Genomic DNA, 26,657 nt, shown 5'->3' on the forward strand with positions numbered 1-26,657 from the left:
CGGGGCGGGGTGGGGGAAGCTCTCATGAAGACTCATTAAATGCATCCTTGGTCTGAGGTTGCAGACTCCAGCTAAAGCCCTTTTTTGGAAGCAGGCCAATTAAAACGTCGGGAATACATAGAAATGTCATAAACAAGAACGTGCACGGAAAAACGAATGGCAACTATTTTTGAAATGAAAGCTATTTTCAAAACCACGACATGCACTTTAATCCAAAATGCTACACAGCTAACTTCAGAGGAAAGCAGCCGGGATGACCCAAAGCGACAGCGCACTGCAGAAAGGGGAGGCTTCACCTAAGGGTCACCTCTACAGGACCGCTGCAATAAATATTTCAGTGTGTGCCGCTAGCGATAGGTTGGAAAGGGTTAAAAAAAAGGGTGGAAAGGGTTAAAAAAACCCCGAGCTCGGCGCTGCAGAAATATTGGCTCGGTCCTTGTCACAGCAAACACGCATGCGCCGCAAACATCCGGGTGTTCGTGTAGTTTTTCCTTCCTTTGAAAGCGCGCGCTCACGGAGCTGGTTGGGCCTTCGGCTCGCGCAGCCATTTTCGTGCATGCGCACACAAGCAAGCCTGCTTCCCTTTATGTGTCTTCATTTGACGCCCTCTCCTCCCCTCCCTCCCGCCCGCTTTGGTTGGGAGGAGAAATTTAGGCGGGAAACGTACGCGCGCCTGGGGGCCTACTACAGGCCAGGCAAGTGGAGATGCGGGTGAGTGGGCGGCCGCCTTTGTGGCACCGAAGGGATTCCGGCGCAGCTGGAGGCTGAGGAGATGGGCTGGCGGGAAGAAAACCCTGATAATGGTCTCCTGCAGGGCGGGTATGAGGAGAGTGGGAGAAGAACGCGGGTTCCTTAAGGCTCCGTGTTCACGTCCTTCCCCTCCCCCCCATGTGCGCGCGCACAAGCTTCCTCTCTTGGAGGGATTTCTTTCGAGACGGCTCTCGTTCTTCTGCTATTAATCCCTTTTGCTTTATTGCCTCTTCCTTTGGCCTTACGGATAGGAAACCTCTTCCTGCCTCTGTTACTTCTCAGAGGTCTTTGTTTTCAGACTCTGCGTGCGTGTGTGGCCAGTTCTGCTCCCACGATACCTGATAGCCCGTGTCTTTCCTGTGAGAGAGAAGGGAGAGTTCTCAGGAGCTCAGTGACCTCTTGGCTTCTCCACCCCTGGTTACTGTGGAAGTGATAAAGCCAGCCGTCTTGCAGTCCTTGGGTGGAGGGGGTAGGATTGGGACAATAAAACACATTGGGGAAATTTGGAAAGGAGGCCGGAGGGGGAGACTAAAGTCCTCGATTTGGCTCCTTTCGATTTTTGTTTTTGCTTAAACATCCCATTGTTAACTGATGTGGTGAAACAAAATATCTTTAAAAACACTTAAGACTACCAGCTAGGTCCACACATGAAAACCTTAAAATACTTCTCTTTTGTATCTCACCCATTTTCATTTTCTTGTTTGTTCGTAATCTGGAAAAGAAGAACAAGCTTTCCTGCCTTATTGGTTCCCAAACGATTTCTCAATTTGGAATGAATGAGTCCAAAGGAAGAGAAGTGTCTCCATGCCAATAAAAATATTTACCACTGTTAAAAGTGGAATCATTACTTCAACACGAGTGACCATCGATTCATTGGTGTGACTTTATTTAAGACATAATCGGCAAACATTTCTTGAATGATTTCCCTTTAGCTCTGACATTTAATATAGTTGACATCTCAGATGGATGATTCCTGGATGTCCATGTCATAGCTAACTCCTTCAGCACTTAAGATTTTACAGTGGTACTGGATATTGACAATATTTGCAAGAAAATGAGGGGAAGACAATTGTCCCATTTGTTTTTTAATGCTTGTAATTTAATTCTGTCATTGTGCATTTGTTTTTAAGTGCTCCGTTCCCTCCAAAAGTCAACAGCATCAGCAGTAAAAGCCATTTTTCTGTTTTATTTAAAGTTTTTTTCTATGTTGTTTCAAGCTTCAGAAATGGATTTCAGGATTCTCAGCATATCTTCAACATTTCTCTTCAGCCCAGTTTTGAGGATTTTGGCCATAACAGTACCATCTATTTTCTCTCAATTGTGTTCACACACTGTCATTAGAATAGATTTGGAATTACACCAATTACAAAGAAAATGAGGGAAACACAGCTCTGGTGGTACGGGCACATTATACGCCTGGAGGAGACTTCTGTTGCAAAAATGACCCTAAACTTTTACCTTGGTGGCCACCACCCACGTAGAAGACTGAAGAAATGGTGGAAGGACAGCATTGCTGAAGACATGCGTGCTGTTAACCTTACCCCTGAAAATGCTCAAAATCGAGCTATTTCGTGAAGAAAATGTCAGTGCTAATCCCCTCAAGGGGAGTACAGCCCAAGAAGAAGAAGAAGACTGTCATTAGAATAGGCCAGTTCTTGATATACTGCTCAAAACAGTCCACTACAGAATACCATCTAACATCTTATGGGAGTGTTAGCTTGGTTCCACCCATTCCTTTCAGAGCTGCTGCTGCAAAATGATTCTTACGGAAGTATTTAGCAATTTCAACGACATTTCTGGGACACTGAAGTCTTTGGCTAGGAGGTGCAACAAATGAGCACTGCAGCTATCTAATATTTGCTTTGCATTCTCTTCATGCTCTTCTAAATTTCTTCTCATATTGGATATAGCTCCTGTCCATCCTTCTTAGACCCCACAGATGTCTGTCCTTTTTTTAAAAAAAATTCCATTGAGACCACAAGACCCCTTTAAGGGAAAGCACAGCCCAGGTTGATGTTGAGAAGAGAGAGAGAGTTGTCAGTAGCTGTATTTACCTGTACAAAACAGAATGAGGAACCAGATCCATGCGATAACTTTTGTGAGGGCTCACCACAATGGCCTACAAGTTGTTTGTGCAAGCTTTCAAGTTCCTCAGGCCTCTTCATCGGCTGGCAAGATGTGTGCTTTTTTTGTTTGTTATGATGAGAGTGAAAGATAGCTGTGTGAGTCTCTCCCCCACCCCTGCCACAAGTGTTGTGAAGGTTCTTGAGTGTGAAAAAGAAACTAACAAATGGGGTCTTGTGGTACCTTAAGCACTAGCAGAAGTTTAATTGCTTCGCATTAGCATTTGTGGGCTTAGATGTCCGCTTTTTGCAGGTTTGTGGCCCCCATAAAGACAAGCAATCCTCCTGTTCTAGAGCCTGCTGTGCAGCAGAAATAAAGGAGTCTTAAGGTGCCTTAAAGATTTAACAAAATGTAAATGTTGTTCCACCCAAACTAGCCTGATGTTGTCAGATCTCAGAAGGTAAGCTCGGTCAACCATGACAAGTATTTGGATGGAAGATCTCTATGGAATACCAAGGATGTGATGCAAAGGCAGGCAGTGGCAGACCCCCTCTGAAAGTCTCTTGCTAAGTCAGATATGACTTACTGGCAAAAAAAAGTTTCAATTTTAAAATTGTGTGGACTAAAAGACCAGTTGTAAAAATCCTGTGATTTTATTGCAATAAGCTAACAGTTTTTTTCCTCTGGAATTGCTAATTTTAAAGGAAATGGTTAATGATAACTTTACTAATTTCAGCAAGCCAGTGTATTCAGTTCAATAAATGAATAGTGTATTTAGTGTATTCAATTCAATAAATGAATAGTGGTGGAAAGAGCTTGTGTGTAAGTGTGGTAGGGGTGCTCTAACAATAGTCCTTGGCATGAAAACAGGATAGTTAAAAGGACATGAAAGCCCTATTTTCACGTGAAAGTAGGGGGGTATAAACCCTTCTCCCAAGGGAGGATGAATTAACCTATGATGGTAGTAGGACTTGAAAAAATTACAGTTCGAATTTGGAATTATACCCAACTTTGCTCAACCATAAGGAGTCTCAAAGGGGCTTACAAACTCCTTTCCCTTTCTCTTGCCACAACAGACACCTTGTGAGGAAGGTGAGACTGAGAAAGTTTGGAAGGACTGTAACTAGTCTTAAGGTCTATTAACAGGCTTCATGTTAGGAGCGGGGAAGCAAATCCAGTTCACCAGATAAGAGTCCGCCACTAATGTGGAGGAGTGGGGAATCAGATCCGGTTCTCCAGATTAGAATTTACCTACTCTTAAACACTATACCACATTGGTTCTTTATTGTGTCCTGTAATATTGTTGCCTGAGTGGAACAGAGTTGACATCTGGGCTTGTTTCTGTGTGTGTCTGTAAAACAGTCCGTTGTTGCTGGCGAGTAAATTCTAGGTTAAAGGGTTGTCTGGAAACAAATAAAGGTTTACCTCTGAAGCCTGATGTGGGAGGTGCCACTGTCTGGAATGGGAGACAGTGCTCTGGAGAGTACTCCTGTAACTTAGATGGATGAGAACAGACTCTGGTTTTTGCTTGGAATTTTGCTGGGTGAAATTGTTGAAATCATCATAGGTTCATTCAGCTTCAACAAGAACTTATCTTTCAGCACCAGGATTAGCTAATTACAGGTCTGTTGTGCCATAACCTGCTTGAATAAAGGGAGTAAAATGAAGATACCCGATTCATTTACAAGAATGGGTAACCTTATTTTATTAACTGCATTTGTGCATTGCCTTTTCGCCCAGTGGGGTTCACAAGCAGCTTAGCTTTTGATTATCTTTGTTGGAGAATTGTTCCAGCTTTCAATACTAGAACATGGAACACAAGAATTTCCAAAATATGTCAGCTCCAGTGGTCTGTGGTTTTACCTTTTGTTATTTAAATATCTTGAGAAAACCCTTGAATGGAATTTCAAGCTTCCATTGGCAATCAGTATCTGTTTTTGGTTTGTCAACATAGGAATGCTCTTTGTTTTTGTTTTCCCTCTTTTTAGAAGGAGTGACTGCTGTCCTTGCTGGATATGTGTGGTGCAAAGCTACAATTAGGAAGAGAGGAAAGAATGTACAGCCTGCCCTCAAAGTGAAAGGGATTGCTAGAAGTAAGTTACATTTTCTATTTTTAAAGTTCCTTGTTGTGGTAACTAGAGACAGTGTTCAGATATTCTTTAGATTCTCATCCAGAATTTCTGAGTATACCTATCTTCTGGATAGACAAAGTTTCTGATCTTGAGAATTCGTAATTGGCATTTCATTCCGCTCTCATTTGGTATAGTTAATTTGAATATTGATTCCTTTGCTGTTTGGGGATGCCTTTCGTGTGAAGAGTTGTGACTGGGGTTTGCTTCTTTCTTAACATTTAGAATGCTGGGTGCCTGTGGCATGTGGAAGTGTCACCAGGAGGCCCTGAAAAGGAATCGTGTGTCATTAGCAAAACAGCTGGTGCTGAAGGAACTGCTGGAACACCTCATAGAACAAGATGTTATCACTATGGAAATGGTGGAGATTATACAGGTACACTTGGAATTGATCCAAACCCATCTAACACTATTGTACATTTTGCACCTGACAAATGTGGAAACCTTTGTACACTGGAAAAGAAGTCCAGTGCAATTAATGCATTCAGTGTTTCTCCAGTCTAAATCCGTAGAAACCTGTGTGGTTAAATTGAAATGACTGTATACAGGTTTGAAGTGTGGTTCTTCCCTCTGCCAATGTGCTCCAAGTGCCTAATATCAAACTAATTAAGTTGTGGAGTGCTAATTTGTGGATATGGTTGGAAGTCTGAAAAGGGTTAGCAAAGCAATGAGTACAAGTTAGATGATTGGCCAGTTAAAGGTTTCAACATTGAAACAGCTTTCATATTGGTGGAAGTAATCAGATGAGTTATTGATCTAACACTCCTTTTGCCCCTCAAATCCCAATAGCTCACAGAATTTTACTTTTCAAGATAAATGCTTGTTTCATACTGTCCTGTTAAATCACACTGCTGCTGTTGGAAGTTTTTCATTCTATAGTTTCCTTTTCATCTTTAGGGGTCTTTGGTTGTGTTATCGAACAGTTCAGATGTAACTAACACATTGAAATGATGTAAAAGACTAGAAATCAAAAAAAGTCTGCAGCTATACCCTTTCCGACATAAAGAAAAAAGTGCAGTCATTAGTGGTACAGCAGAATTGTGTGCTTTCGCAGTAGAAAATAGTCCCAAAAGACTGTAAGTGGGTGAGCAAGTGATGAGTTGGGGGGGGGGGATGGGTAGGCCAGACTTGATTATTGCCGCCACTGTCTTACCAGGCCTGGCTTGTTGTTTGTGTGTGGGGAGGGGATGAAAGGAGGTCCAGCCGGAGAGCCTTTCCCTCACCACTCTTTTCCTTCTCCCTCTCCTCGTGTCTCCTCGTGTCCTCCTTTTGCTCCGGCTGCCATTGGCTGTCCAGAAGGAGAAGGCTGTGCCTGGGTCTTTAGGCAACTGGAGCAAGGAAACTAGCAGTGATAAGCAGGGAGGTTTGGGTGAAGCTGCTAGTCACTGGACGAGTCAAACTCATTTTCGAAGGGAAGATGTTGCAAGTCTCTGCGGGGGGGAGGGCTGATGCTGGGCTCGGTAGGGCCTGCCAAGCTCGACTTGGAGTTTGGGGTTGGGGGAGGGTTGGTGGGGGAATGGAAGGAGGTCCAGGAAGTGATGGGAAGGGAATGAATCCAAAGATCTTAAATCTTTTTGTGGAAAAGAGTATAGCAAAATATGAGGTACACTGTTTCAATGGGGAAAAATCTATACTTAATCTTAAAAAGATCTATACTTAATTTTAAAAAGATGTAACAAGGTTACATGTAAAATTGTGTTATATTGTTATATGGAGAGAATGTTAATTTTTGTATCGCATTAGTGTGTGCTGGGGCTTAAAACTATTACATAATCTCAGTGACAGTCATTCTGTCTTTTGATGATTCTTTGGGTATTATTTTTCCTGTCAAACTATACATGTTCTCCTAGAGTTTTGTAAGTGGGCTGAAAGATGAGTGATGTGGAATACAGATTGAGTGTCAGAATGGAGAGCATTCTAGAGTTGAAGTCTGTTTTGGCAGGCTGGGACTGGTGAGCCTAGTGATGATGGCATATTTTTTCCCTTTTATCATGTATTGTAATATTTTCTTCATGGACTCAGGCCAAGGATGGGAGTTTTAGCCAAAATGTAGAATTTCTGAACTTGCTACCGAAGAGAGGTCCCAAAGCCTTCCTGGCCTTCTGTGAAGCTTTACGAGAAACCAAACAGCAGCACTTGGAGGAAATGCTCCTGAGCGCTATTCCCAACCAGAGCAATGGGACTGCAAGGGTAAGGACAGAATAGTTGGCGTTCTCATACTGCCCTCTCATTTGACTGTCCTGTTTTCAGAAAGCGGGTTTATCTTTGATTGTTATAACACTGGTAAAATCTTTTTGCTTGTCCTTCACTGTATATTTCTAACTTTTCTGAGAATAAGGAGACTTGGGCCCAGGGGTACTTTCAGAGGAATGGTGCATTGCCTTGCTTTTTGGGTTGCTATTAGGACATTTTTTCCCCTTCTACACAGGGAATAACACTAAATAGGACCCATAGTGAAATGAAACAGCTGATGGGAACAGAGCATTAGCGATAGGATTACATAATTGCTGAAGGGTTGTAATTTCGTGTAGTCAGGAGAACAACATTGCTACTGAATATTCCCCAACAGCTGTCTGCACCAGGTTTCTCCAGGCACTGGATTATAACTGATCTCTGGGTAGGCTTTAAAAATACCTGTTGTCATTTCTAGCAGGCACCAACCATATGTGGCATGATGCCTGTTAATATGTGGAACAACTCTAATGGAATCCATCAGTCTCAGGATTCTCCCCAGAAAAATGGTAAAATGCTGGGGTAGGGTAGCGTAACCATCCAGTTAGTTTCTGAATAAACTAATAGGAAATGCTGCAAATACTATTAGACTAAACATCTGTTAAATAACAGCTTGAAACAGTTATCTGTGATTGGAAACTAAATATCAAATCAGATGAATTAACATACATTCACTTTATATTCTGGTTAAACAATTGAGCACTTTGGTTTTTTGTTTAAAAAACCCAAGTATGTTCATTTTAATTTTATCACTAGTCCTTACTGTGTCTTGGAACAATTCTGTGTAATTTTTACTTTAACTAGCAAGATTTCTGCTTCACTCTTGATCATTGCCTAAGTCCAGAGTGAAGAATATATGGGAATTGTTTCCTATACTGAGAGAACAGAAAAGTTTAATTTGTATTTTATTGTGTGTTAAACTTCAGAGAAATAAAATGAAAGCATTTCTATTTAACATAAAATATGCAAGAACTTGAAGACAAGTAGCACACATTTCTGGAGTTGAATGAACATATATGATAAAAATAAGTTAGATGTGGGGTTTGCTTTCTTTTTCCACAGTTTTGATTGCTTTTAATGAGGTGAAATGTTCTCCTGTTTCTATATCATGTAACTATGGTCAAGTCACAGTTCTGTTATTGTCCCTAGTGTATTATTTGAAAGAACCGAGTTTTGCAGCTTACAACTAGTGCAGGGGTCTGCAACCTGTGGCTCTCCAGATGTTCATGGACTGCAATTCCCATCAGCCCCTGCCATGCTGGTAGGGGCTGATGGGATTTGTAATCCGTGAACATCTGGAGAGCCACAGGTTGCAGACCCCTGAACTAGTGGCTCCCTGCTGGTTGGCAAGTGGAGTGAACATTCACCACACTTGCAGAGGAAGAACTCTTATTATTAGCAAACTGCAGATCTGTGTAAGCAATATGCTTAAATTTTCAGGAAAATACATCTGATCATGATAATTGATGTGCATGAGGGGGAGTCCTACATATTGCAAGCATTCATGAGATGTAAGCACAAGTTGCCATGTCTTTTGTGCATAAAAAGTATACTCCATCCATCTGAGGCCTCATTCAGTGGAAGCCAAGCCACCTATGTCCGAAGGTGCCACATGCTATATTTATCCCCAGCTGTAGTACTTTATTTTTTTCATGTATTGACATGCATTCACTTAGACAGGAATACACTCACAGATATCATAATAGGGGCTAAGCCTGCCTTGGAGTGAGAATCAAGAGTAAGAATCAGGGTTCTAGAGTGAGAATCAGGGTTTTCTCCTACACTCAACTGCAGCCACACTGCAGCCCATTCTTTTGGTCACTTAACATTTACTGAGGGCCACTGAGAGATATGGGGCCTCCCAGCGGATTTCATCGGTGTGTATATGTGTGAAGCAAAAGTGACAGAGCCCCAGGAAGTTGTTTCTTGTATGATTAGATCTGAGTGCAGGTGCACCTTAGGTTCATGGTCAAGTGGATGGTGGGGTGGAAGTTGCTGAAGTCCCAGTGAAATTTCTCCAATGTTTCTTTCTCTGTGTCCAAATGATGCAAATATCATCAAGAGGGGTGTTATTTATTCGCTCCTCCTGTGATACTTGTGTTTTATGATGATTTTATGTATGATGTCATATGTTGTATACCGCCCAGAGCCCTTTGGGGATAGGTTGGTATATAAAATCAAACAAACAAATAAATAAACAAACATTCCTCCAACCTTCTGACTACAGTAAAAGTACTCAGATCTCTGTTTCTACTGATTTCTAATGAAGGGAGCTTTGTCTCTTGAAAGCTTATACCCTGGAACTCTTGTTGGTCTCTAAGGTGCCAGTGGACTTGAATCTAGCTGTTTTACTGGTTGCCCTCTAAAACTATGTTATATGATGAATATCAACTGGGGGAAAATATCCACATGGATACTACCTAATGTGTACATACACCCCTGGCTTGGAATTAATATTCTATTGCTGGGGGAGGGGGGGAGTGATTCTGAGATTTATATGATGTCCCAGCTCCTTTATATCATTTAGATATTTTCCATGCTTTCTGGTAAAATCTGTGGTGGCTGATCAGTGTACTTTTATCCGTAGGCTGCCCCAAATCTAAGTAGTAAGGTCACTGTCTCTCTATGTGAATCTGCTGTCATTTTTTAAAATGATTGTACAGCTGGTTAAAGCTACCTAGAAGCATTCTTGTTTGATGATTTCATTGATCTGCTTGTCTCTTACAGTTGAATCATAACTTTGAGGAAAGTTTGTTGTTTCCTGTCCCTGAATCGGGAATCTTGCAGAAAAAATCACGTTTGAATAATGGTACGTTTACTATGGAATTTTACTATTTTTCAGTTGTGATAGTTGAAAAACTAATAAATATTTAGGGTGCCAGAGTTCCATATTCATCACTATATTGCAGGCATATTTCAGGCATAAACATTTGAAATATAAATGTACCTGGGCTAAAGTCATTGTGCAAAATAAAATAAAAGCAGCTCTCCGTTGCGAAGGAGAAAAAGTGTACCTGTTTCCTGATCTGCCTCTGGTTTGATAAAGTTCAAATATTCAGAGCTAGGAAAGGGATTGTTTACCTTCAGGCAGGGATTAAACCTGAAAAATGTTAAGCCCTGGGCAATGTTCTGAAAGACTAAAACTAGGAAGTTAGTGTGACAAGACTTGCACAATCCCAGCTGCTGCCACACCTATACCATTTTTGCTCTTTCCAAATGTCTTTTCAAGTGTTAATGCTAGGGAGTGTGTAATTATATCCTGCTTTTGGAAATTGCCAGAATTTATTCTGTCATAGAGAGCTGATTTTGCTTGGTATGTTTTTGAGCTGGCCACTTTTGATTTTGTAAAATGATCATTGTTCGTGGCCATCAGGAACATCTTTGATTTTAAAGACCTGCCCCTAGTCTGGAAGATCACAGAGCCAGCCAGAAACAAGAATTCCTGTGTTATATTTGCTTGCTTGAACCTGCACTTTGGAATAGCCAGCATGGTTTGTGGAAACCACACAAGAAATGGCAGCATAGACCTTTTGATGGTAGTTTAAGAATGTCCATAATGTGGAAAGGTAATTATTAGCCTAATTTGTACTAGGGCATTTTGACAGTAAATTTAGATTTTAATTATCAGGAGTAGGCAGCAGGTGACTGGTTTTATATTTATATATATGTATATATAATGCTCCAAGCTGTACCAATTTGGAGAACAAATGAAAAACAGTGGATTTTATTGGTGTTCTCCTGAGTTCTGTTGCATTTCTGTCTCATGCAAGTTCTTGAAACATAAAAGGCTCCACTACTATTCTGCCTTTTCAAGATGAATTCTTTTGATGCGCATAATTTCTAATAGAAATCCTTAGTTTTAAATGGCAACTAGTTTTGAGGAGCCTGACCGCTTATGAGCAACAAAATACACTTGTAGACCACCCCACAGAAGTTAGTGTCCCTTCAGAACAAGGATTACTACAGTATCTCTTTACGAAATCCTTGCAGTTTTCTTGTAGGAATGAAGTAAAATAGTGTTATGAAAGCTAATTGATTCTCTGTCTCAGAAAATGATGATAATACAGTCAGTTGAGGTGCCCTGGTTGAGAAATTGTATGCTTCACTATTGGTCCTGAACAAATATGTATTATCATTCATTTTATGTGCTGCCTTTGTTAAAATCATTATTTTGTACATTATTGAATATAGTACTTTGAATTGCAAAATGAGTTTTACTTTCAAATAGATTGGGGGAGGGGAAGCAGGGCTAGGTAGGCACTAGGACCCAGGCAGAACATTCTGATCTGTGGTGGAGGAATATACAACCATACTAACATCTTTTTCTGAGATAGTTTTTGCATCCAGATTTTATACTCGGATCTCTGGGATTTTGCTACCCTGCTGTTTGTTTAAAAATTGCAGCTGTTTCATTATTAACCATTAAATAAATTATTCAGTGGATGATTTTGCCATCTATGTTTGTTAGCAATAGCTGAAGCACAAACATATCACAACATTGTAATTGGCTCTTATATGGCAGCTTGGATAGGACATGTTGCCTAGATTTGAGCAAACCATGGAAATTTAGCTTCATGATAAATTAGCAGGAATGAGAAAAGTCAGGAGAGGAAGAATGCATATATATGAGAATTTGGATGGCATATACATGCTTTCATACATGAATAGTATACATTTTCCTCCTTAATAAAAGCTTTTGTTCATGGCTATTAAAATCCCTTTTTATCAAGGCATTAATATTTAGCTTTTTGAGAGGGGATGATGGGAGTTATGCCCTAAAAGGGTTCTGTAGGATGCAGAGCAAAACGGAATACCCCCCCCCCCCCATCATGCCTCCTGAGAAGAAGGAAAGCTTGAAGGAGTAGACCCACACACTGACTTGCTAACCAGTCCTCCTGATCCTCCAATGAAAACTCTTTTATTTGAATGAGTGCAGCCAGCAAGCCCTGCCCTCACACTGGCCGTGCCCACTTGCTGAAAAGTGCAGTGAGCACCCAAGGGATCACTGCTAGGCACCATGGCATCCACAGGCATCATGTTGGTGAACCTTGACCTAAATAGTGTAAATTATTTTTTAATTTATTTTTCTTCTGGCTCTGTCCAGATTTTTTCCTTTGTAGTCACAGTGGCCCTAGACCTGTCTTCACTCTGAAATGTACTTATCAATTACCTAGCATGTTCCAGTGCTGCAGTCTTATTCCATTTCATTGGAGTTAGCCCCTTAAATCCAGTTGGACTGAACAACTGAAAATTTGCACTGCACATCACGGAAACTCCCTGGCCAGTGGACACTGAAAAGCTTTTTCACAGAACATAGTAGCCATCCAATTGCAGTTTTAAAAAGAACACTTCTGCCCCCTCTAGATAGTACAAAACAAATTGAGTGCTCTTAATAGCACTAGTTAAGAAGTAGTGGGATCATGTGGGAGCTTTGTGGGACCCAAAGCGATAGATCACACAGTATACTACCGTGTTTCCCCGAATATAAGACAGTGTCTTATATTAATTTTTGCTCCCAAAGATGCGCTATGTCTTATCTTCAGGGGATGTCTTATTTTTCTGTGTTCTGTTCATCAGGCATGCTTCCAAACAAAAACTTTGCTACGTCTTACTTTTGGGGGATGCCTTATATTTTGCACTTTAGCAAAACCTCTAGTACATCTTATTTTCAGGGGATGTCTTATATTTGGGGAAGCAAGGTAGTATGGCTTTTTTGGTACATCTAGTGCTCTGTAACTGGTTAAGGGCACCTGTTGGCTACACTGTTATGCATAAACAAGACATTTTCCCAAATGCATATACCTTGTAAATTATGCACTGCCACAAAACATTTGTATTTAAAGAGGATTCACAGCGGCAATCCTCCGTAAGCTTATTCACAGGTAAGCCTTTCTGAGTTCAATGGTGCTGAGATCTGAATAAATATATACAGGATTATTCTGTCAGGGAAGGGAAGAAAAGAGCAGCTGTGCAAGCCTTTAACATTTTTCTGGCTGAACTCCATCTCCTTATCTCTCACCTCTTTTATCAAACACACCATTCTGTATGGTGAGGTTCAACTGTGAAGGAGGTTAAGGGTGGGTCTCCGTCAGCAAGCCCAGTTCTCCTCTCCAATCCTGATCCAGTTCCTCATGGCAGGCAGCTTCTCTGGGTTTTGACTCCTTCTCTACCCGCCAACACTGTGATTTCTTTTCTTGGCGCTGCACTAGTTCTTAACTTGTAGGTTAGCCTCTAACTCTTATGCAAGCTCGCTGCTTTATCTGTTCTTTTAAAAATGTGTTAGTTTTCCAGATAAGACAAAGGCTAACAGACAAATGACTCCTCCCAGAGAAAGTGATGCTTATAAGTGAATAAACAAGAACAGTACAGTATCACTAAGCAAATTAAAGAAAATTCAGTGCTAAGCATACAGCTGTTATCTAGCTTTGCATTTAGATAAAACCTTTAAAAAGTTTTAAGCACTTAACAGTTCCCATTAATTAGAAACAATTTCTGCCCAAACAGTTTTTCTAAGCCACCAAGGTTAATAAGTCATGATTGTCTGCTCCAGAATACTTTAATACTCAAGAATAGCCTAGCTTTATTAAGTGTAAGGCTCTTTAATTCTAGAAGTAGCCAGTGTGGTGTAATAGTTAAGAGTGTTGGCCCCAAGTTCAGATAACCCACTGCTGCCATGGAATCTTGCTAAGTGACTTTGGGCCAGGCACCTGCTCAGCCTAACCTACCACACAGAGTTGCTGTGAGGCGAGGAGAGGAAAATTATGTAAACTGCCTTGGGTCGCCATTGGGGAGAAAGGCAGGGTGTAAACAAATTGAATTACATTTATATATATATATAATACACACACACATTTATACATACATATATATATATATACATATTTATACACATTTATACATACATATATATACACATTTATACATACATATATATATGTGTGTATAAATATATATGTATAAATGTATACATTTATGTATACATACATACATACATATACACACACACATTCATATACATATATACACATTTATGTATAAATGTATACATTTATGTACATATATGTGTGTGTGTGTTGATTTTTTTTGCTGATTTTTTTCCTCAGAAGAACAAATGGATTATTCCGTGGATAATGGAGATGGTCCCCACTATCCTCAAGTGAAGCCATGTACACCAGAGTTCTACCATGCTCACCAGAATCTGGTGAGTAATTGAAGTTGTAGAACCTGAAAGCTTGCCTTATCTCTAAAAGACTGGGCTCTAAACAACTGGGAAGACTGTGTGGGTATTCCACAAAAAGACAGTTTTTCAGATAAGTTGAGCGATGTCTTCATGTGTGGCCTGTACTTGTGTGCGTTAGACCCATATCTTGTATGAGTGGACCTGCTTCCCCAAACTGAATCCATAGCCACAAAAATAGTCGAGTGTGGGAGAGAAGCCTCTCTTTTGAAGACCTTGTCTCATTCCATAATAGGTTTTATTACATAGTTAGATGGAGTAATTTTCTGGACTTGGACTTAGGAATCAGAGACGAAGCGATGGGACTCCAGGGAAAAATGAAAGCAGGGATTTAGGAGAATTATCAGACATAATTTTTGAGAAGAACCAGCATGTAAGCATGCAGTCAAATTAATTAATATTCAAGTTTGTTATAATGCCAAACTTCTAAAGATCTCATTGATACCCTGACATTTACATAGTATTTACCAACACCATACAGCATATATTACAGAGAATGGAGAGAAGAAGAGGAGGAAAGAAAGGAAGGGACAGCGAACAGTGCAGGTAGACACAAGGCACCCCCCCCCCCCAAAAAAAAATTGAAGTTCCAGGAGGGATTGCTTGGTGTGGGAGCCAAGCATGGGTCGAAGTAGTGATTTGGGGAATAGATCAAAAGGGGAGGTCTAGAGAAGAAGCCATGTGGACTAGGACTGGAAGATAGCCAGTAAACTTAGATCCTTAGGCTGTACTGATACAATCCAGAGATTAGCATGAGTCAGAAGGATGGGCGGCGGCAGCTTTTGTAATATGTTAGAAAATAACAAAGTTTGATTTACCTGGGACGCCAGCATCAATCTCCTGGATTGATTTAAAGGAGAAGTGGTGGGAATGGCTTGAGGCAGGGAGAAGACATGAATGGAAGGCTTTCTAAATAAGACAGCAAGAACGAGAAAAGATTAGGATATCTCTGGAATAGCCTTCCTCTGTTACAAGTTAAGATCAGCAGAGGTCTTTTCTGAGACCAAACAGGATATTGTGCCTAAAAGCACCTTAATTGGATTAAAACAATAGTTGCAAATCCGACTATCCCTGGCTAAGTGATGTCTCTCAGGACCTTTCTTTTGTTCCAAAAAGACCTTTCCATGGTTGAGCTAGCTGGCTATTGTATTTCATGACTCAGTCCTTCGAAGGGGTCTGCTGCTGCCTGTTCTGCTCATCATGACTCCTTGTATCTGCAAATACTCCCTCAGAGTAATTCTCAGATGACCTTGAGTTTTGCTGCATTGGTCGGCTGGTTATGGCAGTAGTGAAGAAGTGCCAATTCAGGTAGTAAAAATATTTACTGGAAAATATTTGTAACTGAAAGCATGTGAACATCAACACAACTCTTAAAATTTATACTAAACCATGGAGGCAAGTGCTCTGAACAGTCTGTTTTGATGACCCCATGTTGTTATTCCCTTCCCTTATCTGTAAGTCTTGTTATGATGACTTACCCCTAGGAATTTTCTTTGACTCTTCGTCCAGTCATTAAGTGTGATATTCTTAACTCCTTGGCAGCCATTTGATTCCAGCATTCCATCCATATTTTCTTGGGCAAAGCTGTTTTTACTGTGGCATATGTAGGGATGGAAAATGAGTTCCAATTGATAGGCAGCAAATTAACAATATCTTAAAACAAGAATCAAATTTCTGACTAGAAATCTTGGACATGGATGGAAACAAAAGTGACATTTCTTAAGCACTAGCATCCAGTCTTTTTGTAGCCTTCAGGCTATATATTATGGCATTCCTAAGGCACCTGTATTTTTTGTGTTTGTCTGAAGTTGCCTAGATACAGCAGGCTGGTAGTAGGGAACTCTCTTAGCATCTTGTGAGTTAAGTACTTCATACCAGTAAATGGGTTTAATCGGATTCTGTGTTCCCCAGGCATACAGGCTGATATCGCGCCCAAAAGGTTTGGCTCTCATACTTAGCAATGTGCACTTCCGTGGTGAGAAAGATCTAGAGTTCCGTTCTGGTGGGGACGTGGACCATGCTGCACTTCAGAAGCTCTTTGAGTATCTTGGGTACCAAGTGTTTCTACGGCATGATCAGACTGCACAAGTAAGTCTGGAGAGTAGAACAAGTATGACATCTACATTGTATCTAGAACTTATTTTTAAGAAGTATCAGGTTTCAGTTGAAATGGAAACAGACTGTTTCTTCCTTGAAGATGTTAGTTTATGCTTAAGCAGACATTTGTTTGTACTCATTGCATTTCCGTGCAGAATTATCATCACTGTTTAGATAGCACATTTCAATGGTTTTTTTAAGTCTTTGGGAGGGTTGTGGGGGTGTGGAAATAGTTTCCCCACAAGAGTCTTCACCTGCACACGAGTAGTGAAGATGGCCCCTGGACTACTTTGAGGCTAAAACTTGACCTCATATGGCTAATGCTAGTCATGAAAGCAGCAAAACAACGCTACCTTCAGATAAGGTGTTTTTGCATCCTAGGGAGAATTCCCAGATATGAAGAAAAACAGAATGTAAATTAACCATAAGGAAAAAGGATGAGGGAGAGACAAGGGTTGAGATCCCTTTAGGGAAAACAAAAGTCGAAATGCAGAAACTGGCCAGTTCAAACCCCCGAGGGCCTATAGAATTTTGAAAGGAGAGGTTTTGAGTACATGCAAGCACAAAAAGTTTCTCATTCACATGTATGTGTTTTCTTACCTCTCTTACTCTAGCAATTTCTTCCAGGCTTTCAGGTTGTTTTCATTAGCAGCAAACTTCATAGTCAGGTTCTTCTCACTAGGCAGTGAAAGAGGCCTAGTGAAAGGATCAGGATTCTTGCTGGGCGGAAGATGACAGAAAGCGGAAATTGACTTGCTTGTTAGAGAAAAGATCAGGAGATTTCTGTAGAACACAGATTCCCTAGTTGTTTCCACTTTGATCTATCAGCAGCCTGAATAGCCTGATTTAGCCCAAACTTGTTAGAGCTTAGAAGCTAATCAGGGTCAACTTGGATAGTACATAGATTGGAGACCACCAAGGAAAACGGGTTGCTACATGGTGGAAGGGAATGATAAACTGCCTCTGCTCATCTCTTGCTGGGACACCCCATAGCAACTTGACAACACCTTTTTATGATTCCTCACAACCTTCCGCAAGCTTGTAATAAATAAGTCTATCTGTCCAGAAACAGTCAAATCAGCATCTTTCATTCCAGTATGCCACAAATTGGTGCCATTGCTCCACAAATATTCTCCTCATCTTAAGAGTTTCTTTTGCATTGATATTTAATCATTAACTTTTAGTATAATGTTCTGTACTTTATTCAGTTAAGTCTCCTGTGCTGATAGATGGTTTTGCTTCCAAAAAGTTGCTAAATAAGGTGACTTGTGGTTGTTACATTTCCATCATGTATAAAATAAATGCCTTTCTCTAGCTTAATGCCTTTGGTTTTGATCATTCATAAACCTTCCATCCCTCTAAAATTATTTTGATGTATGAAAGCCAGGGGTCCCCAACCTTTTGGGGCCTGTGCGCCAATTCTTTGGAATTGCGTGTGCGCCAACCTTTGGAATTCTGGCACAGCTACAAAATGGTGCTGCAGCTAACTGAAAATCCTTGTGTTGTGGCACCTGCTGCCAGAGGAACATGTTTCAAAATCAGTATTCCAATGGCCATTCAGAAGCCTTGCTGGGCAAAAGCCCCACCCAGCCACTACTGCTTTCTAAAAATGCTTGGTGGGTACCAGGAAAGGTCAGTGGGGACCTGGCTCCAATCTTTCCCCATTTGATTTATAATTGGCACATACATAACTTTGTTAAACATGTCAGAGGCTTCCATTCTGTAGTATGTGCAGTTCTCGGAATTAATGATTTTAATTCTCTTTAGGAAATGCAGGAAGAATTGGAAAATTTTTCCAAGAATCCAACTCACAGAGATGTAGATTCTTGCATAGTGTCGCTTCTCTCACACGGCATAGAGGGTGGAGTCTATGGAGTGGATGGCAAGCTTCTTCAGGTACCTTACCATACATGAATTTCCTCCTTAGTATAAAAGTATAGTCATGTGGGGATAAGGAAACTGGCAACCATTGGCTAGTATAGTTGTGCCATGACCTGGCCTAAACTAGAATTGAGGGTATTTGTGGGAGGAAATCTATAGGAGAAAAGTGGGTGTTGCTGTTATATTGAATGTTGTTTACCACCTTGTCTTTTTCACAGTTGCAAGAGATTTTCAGGCTCTTCGATAATGCAAACTGCCCCAGTCTGCAGAACAAGCCAAAAATGTTTTTCATTCAAGCATGCCGGGGGGGTAAGTAACCTGATGCATTATGGACGGGTGGGTCTCACAAACCATTCTCCTTTCTGCGCAGCTTGCTCTCAACTCTCCTCTTTGCTTCTCCCAGGTGTAAGCGGAACCCACATTCACCTCCCTGCCTTGCTGTTGCCACTACCTCTCTCTGTAAGTGCTTCTCACTCTGTATGGCATGTGGTCAGTGAATCACAGACCCTGCAGCACCATGGGGAAGGAGCAGGGAGACCCTCTGTAACAATTTCCATTGTCGTGCATGTGTGGTGCAGGCCAACTAACCACACTACTCACAGTCCTGTGTCTAAAGATTTTATCTGCGTGCTGGAACTTTATCTCAGCTGCTCTCCTCCTTACTCTCATAGTCTGAATTGTGGTATTTTCTTCTCTTTCCTGGACCTCGGGGAATGAATGAAACCACAGCTTGAGGGTCAGCAATGGTTTCTCTGGAAACGTCTCTGTAAGAAAGAGAGATGAACTTCTTCAGAGGGAAATTCCATTGATAAAGTTGATGCTTCGGAGATTTCAACTTTGTTCAGTTGAGAAGGTGGCTCTGTTGGTAGACCTAGATAACTTCGTGAGATTTATAAAATCAGGCCTTAAAACGTTCCCTCCTCCGCTAATATTTAGTGACATTTTTTGACAAAAAATAGTGATAGAATGGGGGGGAGGGGTGAAAAGTGGTAGGAAACGAAGCTGGGGTATAACTTTCACTGCCGATATATATGGTGTTTCAGGAAGTGTATGAGTTGGGTCATGTTGCTGTGCAGGCAGAAGGAACTCATGGTAGTGTATCTTCTGTTGGTTTCCCCTTCCTATAGCAGCCCTCTGCAACCTCCTGAAAGGTCGTTAACTGTGCCACTTGGGCAGAGTGAGGGGGAACTGCGCCCTGGGCACACGCACGCCCTGCACCCCTGCTGCAGTGCTGCCTGCCCCTGCTTCGCCCCTCCACGCCCCCGCTGCAGCTCGTGCCCCCCTGTCCCATTGGTGCTACGCCACTGGCACCACTGCATTCCAGTTGCAGTTTCCAGAGCAGTTTCAAGGGTAGGCCTTCTTAGAGTGTGTTACAGTAGTCTACTCTAGAGGTTACCGCTGCATAGATCCCAGTTGCTAGACTAGTATGTGCCAGGCAAAGGGTCAGCTGCCATGCCTTTCAGAGGTTGAAAAATGCCGACCCAGCAGTCTGTGTGACCTGGGCCTCCATAGTCACAGTATCCTTGTGCAAGCAGAATTGCCTGCCACATGTGTCAGCAGGAGTTTGGATCTTGGGTATCTGCTGCATTGTTTGAGGGTCTTGAATCAGATCTTTCTTGAAGTAGATGTTTTAATCTGTGATGACTTAAACTTTGTAGTGTCGCAGCCATAGAGGCCAGCGATGGCAGGGCCATGATGAGTTACCTTTCTGGAGAAAGTGTCTGTCATGCCGTGTTCCTTATTGCTCTTTGTATCGGCTTTGTCTTTGTTGCTTAGTATTTTTTTAGAGTATTGTTTGAGTGTTTCTCAGGTATTTCATGTTCGCCTTAGCAACAGGAAAGTGCCGTAGTCTAGTTTTTCTCGCCCTGTTTACCCCATCACTTTTAAACTGGTTATACGTATGTTACTGTATATAAGTCCTTTGTTTTTGTATGGTGTGAAGGGTGTGGTGATTATAAATTGGCTCAGTGTTCATGATTTTCAAAACTGTTTTTCTTCATACTTTGTTCTTTTGTTTGCTTCTCTTGCCATTGATACCCTTCCTTCTAGTCTGAACCTGGCCAGTGAGGATATAATATTGTCTTTCAGTGACTCTTTCTGATTTTTGATTCTAATATTCCCTTTCTGTTGTGTTTGAAAACTTTCTTTTTCATGCTGTTATTTGAATTCCAAAGTCTTATGTGGCCACCCAAAGTGCTTGGTTTAATCAGGGAAGGGTTTTGTGTATATAACACTTTCCTAAATAACACTTCTTTTGGAGTCAGTACTTGTTCTCTTCTAATTTTTATCTTTCTTGAAAATTTTTCAATTTTTGACTAACATTTCACATGGGTACAGGTGAGACAAAGCTGAAAGGGTTGAGTTGTATATCATTGCATTTTTTTTGGCTGATCAGCTAATTTTCCCTGCTTCTGCCCTTCCAGCTTCTGCCAGTCTCCATAGGAGCCTGAAGAAATCTCAGAAGTCAGAGCCTGGCTCGCACGGCTTGCTTTTCATATGATAAGTGTAAGGCTCTTGATTCCATGTGCAGTAATAACATTGAGTTCTTCTAGGATCCATTGGTTAGCTAATATCCCAGGTGTTCAATATAGACCAGTGGCTATGAATGTTCAGTCCTAGGTAAAATACGTTGCCAGAAGAGAGGAACAGTCTGGAAGTGTGTGGATCCTCACCTAACAGCAGCACGAATTCTTTGAATACTGATAATGTATTTAAGATGACCAACAGAGCTGCATATGTTTGTGTTTTTCCCCCTTATTAGATGAGACAGACCGGGGGGTGGACCAAATAGATGGAAGTGAGCGTGCTGATTCTCCAGGTTGTGAAGAAAGTGATGCTAAGACGCAAGAGAATCCCAAGCTGCGCCTTCCCACGTGCTCTGATATGATCTGTGGTTATGCCTGTTTGAAAGGTATCTGGGATAAAAATGGTAAACAACACAGAAATATTGCATCTTCCAGCTGAGCTGAACAGAAGGCTGACTTGTTCATTTGTTTACAGGCACAGCTGCCATGCGGAACACTAAGCGTGGTTCCTGGTATATTGAGGCACTCACCTCTGTGTTTGCTGAGGATTCTCGAAATACACATGTGGCGGACATGCTTGTGAAGGTGGGTGGGTTTGTGTTTTGCTTCCCTTTCAACAGAATGCTTCCCTTTCAACAGAGCCTTATGTTTTGTGTATGTGCAAGCACGCATTCCTGCTGGAAGAATCGCTAAAATTAAATTCAAGTTTATTTTCTTCAATGGATTCTTATGTATAGTTTTGTAAACAAGCTTTGTGTCTAATGAGTCTGTGAAGGTGTGGGATCACTATTAAAATTAAACACAACTTTATCCTTTTCTTCAACAGCTCCTTAGGTATAGCTTTCTGTACTCTTTTACATAAAGATGCTAGTTTAGTTAGTTGAGGTGCAGCGGTTGAGAAAATTGTATGCTTCCGCATTAGAATATAGTCCCAATCGAATATGAGAGTTATCACTCATTTTTATGCACTGCATTTGTCAAAACGATTATTTTGTGCATTATCGAACATGGTACTTTGATACAAAAGCATTTATGCCAAAATGCATTTTTATTTTCATTTTGTGCATTATTGAATGTTGTATTTTGAATGCCAAAATGTATTTTTACTTTCAAATGGATGCGGGGGAGCAGTACACACTAGGACTCATGTGGAGCATTCTGCAGCAAAGAAGGTCCAGCATGCTATGTTCTGTGATGGAAGAATGTACAATCTACTGACATCTTTATGTGAAACAGAGTATAGAACAAGCTGTGTGTCTTAGTACATCCAACAGGACAACTTTAGGACTGGCATGAATAAATATCTTTTTGTAATTAATAAAATTCAACTATACATGAACAAAGATAGAAATGGGTGCTGTGTGGTTTCCGGGCTGTATGGCCGTGTTCTAGAACACGGCCATACAGCCCGGAAACCACACAGCACCAAAGTGATTCCGGCCGTGAAAGCCTTCGACAATACAAAGATAGAAATGTTTTTAAAATACTGTTAAATCTCTGTCTTTATTTTGCCTTATGTTACCTTCTCTCTCTTTAGGTGAACAGATTCATCAAGCTCCGGGAAGGCTATGCCCCTGGCACAGAATTCCACCGCTGCAAAGAGATGTCAGAGTACTGCAGCACTCTCTGCCAAGATCTTTACCTATTCCCAGGGTTTTCCCCTGGGAACTAACTCTACCATACCTGTCCTAAGGGCAGTAATGGGGACAGTTTCCTTTGCAGCTATGAAACAACCTGTCTGAAGTGGTCTGGGAGGTGCTCTTCAATATGGTATCTAACAGGTGATCTCAGACCCACCTATTTCAGACACTGTTTGGTTGATGAGCCGTTGTATGTTGCAGCTTCTCTGTGTTTCTGCTGGTTTTTTATGAACTACCTTGGCCTGTGGAAAAGGCAGCATATAACTTTGGTAAGTAAACAGACAGTGGCTAGGCAGGTTGGTTTTCTTCTCTGCCTGTGAAAGCTTTGCTAACATCGCTATTTCTGACAGAATACGATAATGGTAGGTTCTTATAACCCACTTTAGATTTTCCGCAGTCTTTGCTTCTGTTTGGGCATTTATATCAAACATAAATCGGAAGGAGCAAAAAAATTGTTCATAGAGGTTTTTTAAAAAAACTATAGGAAAAAATGAAAATGTTTAGTTTTTTAAAGTGTTTTATAGTTTTATAAATTTCTACTCTTTAAGAGAAGCTTGATGTTCTTGGTTTATTTGTGCCTCTGCTGACAGAATAGCCCATTGAGTTGAAAAGAGTATGTTGTCCTAAAAATGGAAGGAAGTGCATCTGCACAGCTGCCTGCTCATCTCTCGGCGGTGGTGCAGGAAGAGGCAATTGCTGATGCCTATCATTGATGCTGCTGGCTGACTCTGATTGGCCCCTGAATCTCATCCTTCTTACTTTTGCAGCAGATCACAGTTGGTTGTTAGAGTCAAACCAAAGTGATCCTTTATTTTCTTCCCTAAAAACAGCAGTTGGAAAGTGGAAGTGATTGATTTTTGAGTTGTGCTGAATGAGGTGGGTCAAGGGAGCTAGTTTAGTTCTCTCATCCCGACCTCCCTCACAAGGTGCCTGTTGTGGGGGGCGGGGGCGGGGGCGGGGGGGGGATGGTAAGCATCGTCGAGACTCTTTGTAGCAAAGAAGACTAGGGTATAAAAACCAACTCTTCTGTTGTTTTCGGAAGGTAGCACTGACTGCGCAAACTGATTGCTTTCTTCTGAACGAGGATGCATTTGTAGGTGCAGTTCTCCTGTGAATTGCCTGACTGAAGGTAACTGCTGATTGCCTTAGGCCAATTTAGAAGTTGCCTGTGATTCAAACCCTGGCCTGACTATCCTCTGCAGGCTGATATGATGTTGAGCCACCTGGCATTTCCAGGTATACCAGGGCCTAATATGTTTTGGGACTGTGGTGTGGGGGAGAAGAGGTTTCATCCATCCAGCTTAAAGTGTTTATCCGAGCCAGAACAGCCAGGGACAGGCATATTGCCCCTGCTGTGGGGTAGTGGATGTACAGTGGATGTGCTAACTACAACATGTGGAGCCCTAACCCAGCCCATCTGACAGGTAACCTCTAGTTTGGCTTTTAGGCAAGTGTTAGAACAGAAGGTTGGACTGTCGATGTGTCTCACTGGAATTGCCCCCTATGGACATGGGCTCAGGAGTACACTTTTTCCATTAGCTTTCAGTGTCTGGGCTTCACTGCTTTAGTGATCTAGCAGTGATTTAAAGGTACTGTTACGTTAAAAACTCTACATCCCTTAAAACCATGGAGAATTAGTCAATTCAGCTAGCACTTTTTGCTTTTCTGCTACATACATCCTCAATGTCAGCAGCCAAGGGGAAGGGTGGAGAAGTACAGTGTGATGTAACACTGTTGATACATTTTAAAAATTGGCAGTATTGTAATCAGTTCATTTTGGGGAGACCTCATTTTAGCAAAGAGGAAAAGATCAGGAAACTTGTTTCTCCTTCTGCTTTCGTAAACATTATTTCACCTTCCGAGTTTTGTTCATTGGATTGTGTTTTGCATTGCTGTACCTGTTAAGCTTGCAGCTGAGGACCAAATGCGTTGCTCTTGGATTGAATCAGCTGTCCTTCTGCTCCAACTGCTTATTCCTTTTTGGCCAAGATTTTGTCCTTTATTTTAAAACAAATACAATGAAGAAAACAAAAAAGTTAGAAACATCTGGGAGTAACCAGAACTCTCAACAGTTCTTCACATTGCCTGGTTGGATATTAAACTTAGATATAGGGGGAAAGTATGGGGAGAGACTCAACCCCAGATACATCAATAATTCTATGAGGGCCCAGCTACTTCTGACACTTATAATCAAAATAAGTATTTTATACAAAACAAAGATAAATAGTTAAAAAGGAGAATTCTGGAAACCAGGTCCCAGCATATAGTGCACATAAAACACCCAGATGTTGTTACACATACAATTGATGAAAATAGCAAATCTTCAAAATTATTTTAAATCTGGTATTGGATTGTCAGTTATCTCTAAATGTGTGTAACATCAGCTGCATTGAAGTGGTCCCTTCAGTTTTTGAAGATTTTGAAGATTCCAGTTATCGATGCAAGTACCATGGAAGTAGGCCTTAGCCCCACTTAAATATTTTGTCAATTGCACAACAGGTGAGAAGGCAACTCCTGGCTTGGTCTTTCATACCAACTGTTGAATGTGTGTTTTTGAAATATTTTGGCACTGATGAAGGCTACAAGGGCCGAAGCATGTGTGGTTTTGCAGGTCATTTGGTATTTTGCAGGTCATCTGGTTTCCAGAAACCTTGCTTTTAATGGTTCAGGTTTGTTTTGTGTAATGTATGCTCTTATTAAATACTTACTTTGATTATAAAGCTGTGGAATTAGCTGGACCCTTATAGAAACGTGGATATTAAACGTGGTCAAATTTCCACACACAACTGAAAACTGGCCTGTGTTCCAGAGCTGTTGTTGGGAGGCAAGGCACATTTCAGGGCCAGTTGGCAGCTCAGTTGTGAGAGCAGAATGCCAATTAGGAGTTCATGTTTTTGGCAAAAGGAGAAGCAGCATGGGCCCTTCCTCATCCTAGATGGTGCTCGATGTCAGTGCAGCTGTCTCTTCCATTCGTTGGAAAAGGGGATCCCATGTCTTTATCACTGCCATTTTTTAATGATAAAGTTTGTATTATATTGAATGTCTCCACGGGCAAAAATAAAACGATTCAGTTTTTAACAGACTTGTCTCCTTTCATCTTGTGGGCCTCTGACTCTAGGATGCAGCCAGTGGGTTGGTTGAACTTTCGATCAATGGAAAACAATTTCCCTGCTCCCAGGGTTCTCCAAAAATGTTGCTGTTATTGAGTGGAGACCCTGAGGAATGGTATTGGACTGTGTTTGTGTGTGCGTGCGTGCGTGCGTGCTGCAGAAAGGAAATTGGTAGAAATTGACAGTTTAGTGTGAATCAAGACATATTTTGTAGAAACAGGTCTATTGCAAAACATCCACTGGTAGAGTGGAAACTCATTTGTGTCAGTACCTGGACTCTGTGGATCAAAGTATTGTATAGGTGTGAGTGGTGTTAGGAGACTTTGGAAGATTCAGAGTTGGAGTTGTTTCTACAGTTATTGCCAGTGATGTAATGTGTTCAGATTGTTTTCTTAACGATCCCCCGTCCTACAGCAAGCTCATTAAGTCATCTCTGCAGTTTAGTAGTCTAGCATTGTGTTGGAGAATATTCAAAATATCATACTACCAGTGTAGCGGACTGTGACTGGATAGATAAGATTCTTTGTGGACTGTTCCTATGAATAGAACTGTAGAGAGGAAGTGTCATTAACATCACATGGATTTTTCTAAAAAAAAATCTGAGCTTGTATGAATTGTTAACAGGAAGTCGGGGCGGGGGGGTCTTGTTAATATTGTTGTCTTGGGTCAGTTTCTTTCTTCCATGTGGTTGAATGGAAGGTTTAGAATGATTGTGGGAGAACTCACCCATAGAATATTGGACCTGGAGGCAATTTATAAGCTGCTATTAATGTATTTCTTTTTAAGCAGCCGGATAAATCAATTAGACATTTTGGGGAGCAGCCAAAGAGGCTAATATTAGCTTCAGGGGCTTGGTGGGGGGGAAGTGTTCACAAACAAGATCTCAAAGCAGAAATAATTGCATTAATAAATGAAAATGGAAATAAAATTGGGGAGCATATTCATACTGCAGAGATTATAAGCTGTTCTCTGCACCTTTGGACATTTTTAGT

The 26,657-nt window shown here is 41.2% G+C and overlaps 1 protein-coding gene across 3 annotated transcripts; it reads left to right on the forward strand.

The window, feature by feature from the left end:
* Positions 1-518: 518 nt before the first annotated feature.
* CASP2 (caspase 2) lies at positions 519-25,633 on the forward strand. 3 transcript variants are annotated; one of them, XM_048504503.1, is made up of 12 exons: positions 519-711; positions 4,803-4,907; positions 5,169-5,319; positions 6,966-7,133; positions 9,903-9,984; positions 14,279-14,376; positions 16,324-16,500; positions 18,277-18,405; positions 18,609-18,699; positions 21,152-21,301; positions 21,391-21,500; positions 22,453-25,633. In XM_048504503.1, exons 3-12 carry the CDS (start codon positions 5,170-5,172, stop codon positions 22,585-22,587), a joined length of 1,290 nt encoding a protein of 429 aa, XP_048360460.1. In that variant the 5' UTR covers positions 519-711; positions 4,803-4,907; position 5,169; the 3' UTR covers positions 22,588-25,633. The 3 variants fall into 3 exon arrangements, 2 of the variants coding, with proteins under 2 accessions (XP_048360460.1, XP_048360461.1); XR_007245137.1 differs by lacking the exons at positions 21,391-21,500; positions 22,453-25,633 and adding an exon at positions 18,794-20,895 and having other exon boundaries at positions 21,152-21,216; XM_048504504.1 differs by lacking the exons at positions 21,391-21,500; positions 22,453-25,633 and having other exon boundaries at positions 18,794-21,294.
* Positions 25,634-26,657: the final 1,024 nt, after the last annotated feature.

Source organism: Sphaerodactylus townsendi, linkage group LG07, assembly GCF_021028975.2.
Source record: "Sphaerodactylus townsendi isolate TG3544 linkage group LG07, MPM_Stown_v2.3, whole genome shotgun sequence".
In the NCBI taxonomy this organism is placed as follows: domain Eukaryota; kingdom Metazoa; phylum Chordata; class Lepidosauria; order Squamata; family Sphaerodactylidae; genus Sphaerodactylus; species Sphaerodactylus townsendi.

What these genes read in the sequence shown, in the direction of transcription:
- CASP2 (XM_048504503.1), top strand. Translation starts at nt 5,170, where the DNA reads ATGCTGGGTGCCTGTGGCATGTGGAAGTGTCACCAGGAGGCCCTGAAA. An exon ending in GGCATGATCAGACTGCACAA is followed by an intron (nt 16,501 to 18,276) that starts GTAAGTCTGGAG and finishes AATTCTCTTTAG; the next exon opens with GAAATGCAGGAAGAATTGGA. An exon ending in CATTCAAGCATGCCGGGGGG is followed by an intron (nt 18,700 to 21,151) that starts GTAAGTAACCTG and finishes CCCCCTTATTAG; the next exon opens with ATGAGACAGACCGGGGGGTG.